This window comes from Ursus maritimus, unplaced genomic scaffold, assembly GCF_017311325.1.
Source record: "Ursus maritimus isolate PB19 unplaced genomic scaffold, ASM1731132v1 scaffold_17, whole genome shotgun sequence".
Lineage (NCBI taxonomy): Eukaryota > Metazoa > Chordata > Mammalia > Carnivora > Ursidae > Ursus > Ursus maritimus.
Genome location: NW_024424119.1, coordinates 52,653,763 through 52,659,595, shown reverse-complemented (window position 1 = coordinate 52,659,595; position 5,833 = coordinate 52,653,763). Strand labels below are relative to the sequence as shown.

Sequence of the window (5,833 nt, the reverse complement as noted above, 5' to 3'; positions counted from 1 at the left end):
ATATTAATCTGTACCCTTCGTTTAAGCTGGGCTGTGCCTTTGCTTATTTAACAAGACCCCTCTCATGGCTACTATCACATAAAACGGTGTCATGAATACCCCGATAACTCTAAGAAGTAACATAACGTTTTTAACCCTAACGACACCCGATGAGGTTGTTCTTGCTATTTTCCAGAGGCAGAGGAAGGGTAAGTAATGTGCCAGCCCCAACAGCTAGTAGGGGGCACGGCTGGACTTGAATCCAAGGGAGGACCCCTGAGTTAACCCACGATAACTAGTGGATACAGGGCTCTGGAGGCCCCGGGTAGGGGAGCCCAGCGAGAAGCTCAACTGATTCTGAGCGCAGTGTGCCCTGGGACTCAGTTTCCCCATCCGGGTCGTGGCGGCAATAAAGCGAGATAGAAGCGGGTCCGACGCATACTGAATGGCTCCAGAAGGCTGTTGTGATTTTGCTTTTTATTGCCACTACCGGCTGCCCAGAGGCGCAAGCGAGGCGCTAGTGAGGTCCCGGCCCGGGGTCGCCCGCCCCTCACCCTTCCCCGCCGGCACCGCCCCGGGGCGGAGCCACCCGCGGCCCCTCCAGGCTCCGCCTGCCTCCCTGGCCTGGGCCCGAGCTGCGGCGGCGGCGGCGGCGGCGCTAGGACCCGGCGGGCGGGGGCTGCGGCCGGGCCTGGGCGGCCGGAGCAGCGCGGACCTAGGCTCTCGGCTCCCGGCGCCATGTGAGGGGGCTCGGGGGCCGCGGGGGGCCGGGCGCTCCCCGGGGGAGGTGAGCGGGCGCCGTGCGGGGGCGTGCAGCGGGAGGGGGGCGCTGCGTGCGCCCCGGGGCGAGGGCCGGGAGCCCCCGGGCAGGGGGGAGATGCGGGGCCCCAGGGCTCCCCTAGACCCACTCTCGGCAGCCGCGCCTGGAGATCCCGGTCCTCGCGCCCAAGGGCTATGGTAGGGTTCGCGGGGCCCCTGCCGCTGACTACCCCATTAGAGCTCGCGGACCTGCCGCCGTCCTGCCTCCCTCCTCTTCCCAGCTGGGGCTAGGGCTCTGGACTGCCCGAGTGCGAGAATTGGGGACGGGGCGTCAGCGCAAGAGGGGACGTAGAGGATGAGTCACCCCCCACCAGTGGACCCACGGGCTCAGCGACCCCCCATGTAGACATTAGGAGTCCCCCTCCCCCTTCTCCCCTGAGCCCTCCTCCCACGCGGCTCGTGGGGGCGTCTCGACCCTGCAGGGGGACTCCCCTGGCTGAGAGGGGCAAAGCCCCCAAACAGGGCAGGGTGTGGCCCCCAAGCAGGGCAGGGTGTGGCCCCCACCCTTAGCCCACGGACTCAGCCCTCCTGCACTGCCAGCCTCGGGGCTGAGGCCACGTTCCCGGCCCAGCGCCCTGGGCTGCCGCCTCCCCAGCCTGAGCAAGTCGCTCCCCAGCAGGCCTGCTCCCCGGTGCTAGGCCAGGTACTGAGCACACACTTGGTGGCCTCTGGCCCATTCCAGCCCGGGAAGATCCTGGAGGGAGATCCTGGCAGGCTCAGCCCGGGGCAGCTCCCTGCAAACAAGCCTGTAAACAAGGCTCCCCAGCAGACTCTGGGCCCCTCTACCTCTCTGAACCTCAGTCTCCTTATCTGTGAAATGGGGAATAAGAGCCCTTCCCTTGCACCGTTGCCAGGAGGATGGGGTGAGTGGGTGACGCGTAGTGTGGCTCCCTGCACACCTTCCTCGATATTAGAGGGAATTGGCTCGGCTAGGTGTCATAGAAAGGGCAGTGTTTTCCCTCGAAAGCTCAAGATGAGGCAGGCCTCCAACAGTGAATAACCACGAGACTAACAGCTACTGACAGGCACTGACCGAGCACGTTCAAGCCCCGTGCTGCCCTTGCCACATCTGCTTGAATTCTTTCAACAACCCCGTAAGTTACCTGCTCTTATTATTCCCATTTCAGAGATGAGGAAACTGAGGCTCAGAGAGGTCACATGGCTTTCCCGAGGCCCCTCAGCCAGTAAGTGGTGGAACCGGGATTCGCACTGGCACCCGAAATGCTGTATGACCATGGCCTTCTCAGAGCAGGATTGTGACAGGGCTGACCAGGGGGTCGGTGGTCCCGGCTGAGGGCACTGCTCAGGCAAAGGTGGGAAAGCAGGGGTGGGCCTGGGAACTGGAGTGTCCTGGTGTGTCTGGAGCATGGGGCCTAAGAAGGAAACGGGAAACGGGAAACGGTAGTGAGAGGGGAGGCTCCGCTCAGAGGCAGCTGGACCGTGAGGGCCTGGACTGCCAGAGCGTCAGTACTAATGGGCACGACGCTGGGATTCTGGACTCCTGTCTTGCTCCCTAAAGAGCTGTGAGTCCAAAAACAAACTGCCTTTCTCTTCTAATGAGCCTCAGTTTCCTGATCTGTATCGCGGGCCCTGGACCCAGTGAAGAGTCCCAAGAGCTCCCTGACTGGCCCTCCCGCCCGGGAGAAATCCGAGACCGGGCTTGGAGAAGGGGCGGGGTTGGGCAGCGGGCGGAGTCGGGGCCCAACCAATCAGGAGCGGCATTGGGGGGAGCCTCCTTTGGCCTGAGGTTCTGTGGCTATTCCTGGTGGCAGTGGAGGAGTAAACAGTGGCCAGGTCAGGGGGCGGGCATAGTGGCGGGAGCTGGGAGGCCCCTGGAGGGGAGGACGGGGCTGGGGAGCCCTGGGCCTCCGTTTCTCCCTCTGCACACTCTTCCCTCTGGCCTTGAATCTGCTGGAGGTGGCTGGCTGCAAGTACTTACTCCGTTTTGACAGGTGGGGAAATTGAGGTCTGGAGGGGAGCTAGGGCCTGTGAGGATGTCCCCTCTCAGCCACTGCCTCTGAGGACAGACGGGCAGGAAGGAAGGTTGCATCGTTACTGGAGGCCCCCCACCCCCCAATCCCGAGGGTGGGGCTGTGATTATAGCCCATTGGTGAGTCTGTGCCCTTAACAGCCCCAGATCTTACTGTTAATTAAAGAAGTCATTCAGCGAACCTCTTGCACCCATTTCCGTGGCTTCAGAGGCACCTCGGAGAATGTGAGTGAGGATCTGTGCCGGCCCCACCCTCAGAGAGCTCTCCGCCTTGCTGGGAGGTGACACACAGGAAGTTGCTGGCCTACTCCAGGCGTGGAGGATGAGAGGGCATGAGCAGGGTGCAAGAGGGCAGGGTGTTCTAGATAGAGGGGAGAGTTTGTGCAAGATCTGGAAGGGTGCCTCTGCAGAGGAGTTTGGGGACCTAGAAGGCATATTGCTTTATTCCAAGGCCACAGGAACCTAAGTCAGAGTTTGGGTTAGGAGTGTGCATGGGGTTCTTGCTGGGTGGGGGACAAGCCCCCAGCAGGGGAGCCAGCTTTAGGCCTGCCAGCTGTCTAGGAGAGCTAAGGTGTGGGGAGGTCCCTGCTCAGGGAGCAGAGTAGGAGAGAGCAAGGGGCATGGAGAGAGGCTCTGCCACCACCTGCCTCTGTGACCTCAAGCAAGTTCCTGCCCTTTCTGGGCCTCAGTATCTCCCTCTGCAAAATGGATATGGCCCTGAGCCTTGAGGTCATGGGCGGGTAGGAGGGCTGGTGGGGTGGGGAGGGTGTAGCCTTTGACCAGCTGTATTAGGGGAGAGCGCCCAAGCCATAACCTTTCTGTGACTTGCAGGTGTGACCCCACATCCCTGCCCCCTGGGCCACCAGCAGGACGGCGGCCCCTGCCCCTCAGCAGACGCCGGAGAGAGATGAGTAGCAACAAAGTGAGTCCCCCTTCATTTCTTGTCCCCATCTCAGCCTTTTACTTCCTCAGCAACATGGGCTCCTTTGGACCTGCCTCAGACCCAGGCCCCCACCAGTGTCTCTTCCCGACCAAGAAGTGGCTGATGCCTGAGAGGCCCTGGCTTGAGCTCTGCTGTGGCCGCTGATCTCTGGCTTTGGGCAAGCTCCCGTCTCTCTCTGGGCTAAGTCCACCTCTGTCCTCTGGTCCATCTGTGTAAAGGATTGGCCGAGAAGGTGACTGTGAAGGGCTGGGGGAGGGGTCTGGGGGGAGGGGCAGTGGTCAGAGTCAAAGACACAGAATGGTGTGAGCATCACTCTGAGGGTGTCAGAGCGATCCATTCAGTCATGTTTTCCTGAGCACCTACTATGTGCCTGGCCCCCGCGCACCCCTTTCCTGGGATCCGCTGCGGTGCAGCCTTGGCAGAGCCCGAGGGTTGGGGGTGGTGTGATGTGGACATATCAATCTGGGTCCGACTGGGAGAGAGAAAGCACACAGTCACTTAAACAGGGAGAGTTTAGTGTAAAGAGTTCTCAGCTTCAGCCAGGCATCAGAGTAACGAGGGGTTGGAATTCTAAGGAACACAGGAATGGCCAGTAGAAGGAGCAGGCCCCAGCTGCCGGGCTGCGGTCCCGGGCACAGCTCTGGTCCCCGGGATGGCAGAGGACTCACTGTGGCGCTGGGCTGGTGGCGTTGTCCTGAAGTTGTCATAAAATCACCCTCTGGGCTACGGGGAAGGCTGCCGCTCCCAAGAGGCACTCAGAGCCCATACAAAACTGCTCCGGGGAGGGAGCTTATGGCCTCTGGTGCTTGAGTCTGCTGCCTGAGCCGAACTCTGCAGAAGCTGTGATCACAGCAGGAGCCAGAGGCACTCAATCCCAGCCTGCCCCCCCAGCCAGCCTGAGGAGGGTGCGGGGAGGGAGCTGCTGAGTGCCTCGGGCTGCTGGCCGCTGGCAGCTGCTGGCCACCAGGCGGGAGCTGGAGCACGTGCCGTGGGAGCTATGTGCTGCGGAGGGGCAAGGGCACAGACCAGGCGCCAAGCCCACCAGAAGCCACTCCTTTTCTCCTGCACCGCCTCTCCAGTGCCCTTTACTGACAAAGCTCACTCTGCAATTAACCGGCAAAGAAACAGATGTAAGGGCCCAGGTCTGTTTTCACAGAGCAGGCAAAGAGGGTGAACTAGGAACTGAGAAGTGATACACGAATAAGCAGCATGGGGGTGGGGTGCTTAGCAGAAGGAGCCAGGACTTCCAGATCTTGCCTAGCCATGCAGGCCCTGGGCACATATATCCCACTTTCCTGATACTGATACTTCGGGTATCACTTTCCTGTCCTGTCAGTGACGTGGTGGGCCCTTGCACCCCAATTCCTGATCAGATCCATCCCCTCCAGGCTTAATGAATGATAAAGATTACAGAGAGTTCCCGTTTGGGGAAGACCTTGGGCCCTGTCCCTTGAATGCCCTACCCGGAGGGATCCCTCTGACACATCCAATCCAATCCAGCGAACCCTCCCTGAGAACCTTCTCTGCTTCTGTGCTCTGGGAGCTGGGATACGGTGGCCATCAAGGCTGCCTCGGTCCCAGTCTGCAGAGCTCATGGTCTAACTGGGGGCGATGGCAGTTTGAATGCAGTGTGACCGGTGCTGGGATGGGGGTGCTCTGGGGGCCGGAGGGGGTGGTGCCTGAACTGGTCTGGAATGATGAGCAGGAGTGAGCCCCGCACGGCAGGTGGCAAGGAAGAGGCGGGGGGCCTGGGGCGTGGCTGGGCGCTCACCAGCCTCTCCCGTCTCCAGGAGCAGCGCTCGGCAGTGTTCGTGGTTCTCTTCGCCCTCATCACCATCCTCATCCTGTACAGCTCCAACAGTGCCAATGATGTCTTCCATTACGGCTCCCTGCGGGGCCGCACCCGCAAGCCCGTCAACCTTAAGAAGTGGAGCGTCACTGACGCGTACGTCCCGATTCTCGGCAACAAGGTAGCTTGACCGTTTTGGGGAGCTCTCTGAGACAGGGCTGATGGCTGAACTTCCCACCATCCCTGCTCCCACCTCCTCCACCTCTTCTCTCTGCTACTTCCGTGCTTCCTAAAGGAAAGGCGGGGGGGGGGG

The 5,833-nt window shown here is 61.2% G+C and overlaps 1 protein-coding gene across 5 annotated transcripts in view; it reads left to right on the top strand.

Annotated features, from left to right (window-relative positions):
- The first annotated feature begins 661 nt into the window (after window positions 1–661).
- The window catches only part of ST6GALNAC6 (ST6 N-acetylgalactosaminide alpha-2,6-sialyltransferase 6), a 12,270-nt gene continuing 7,098 nt past the window's right edge, over window positions 662–5,833 (top strand). The window contains exons 1-4 of one of the 5 annotated variants that reach the window (XM_040631952.1): window positions 749–766; window positions 1,926–1,982; window positions 3,620–3,710; window positions 5,522–5,701. In XM_040631952.1, coding sequence (XP_040487886.1) covers window positions 1,957–1,982; window positions 3,620–3,710; window positions 5,522–5,701 — 297 coding nt within the window. In that variant the 5' untranslated portion in view covers window positions 749–766; window positions 1,926–1,956. Of the gene's footprint in view, window positions 767–1,419; window positions 1,893–1,925; window positions 1,983–2,048; window positions 2,112–2,770; window positions 2,909–3,619; window positions 3,711–5,521; window positions 5,702–5,833 lie in introns of those variants that run through there. The other 4 variants (XM_040631949.1, XM_040631948.1, XM_040631951.1 and 1 more) reach the window with 4 other exon arrangements.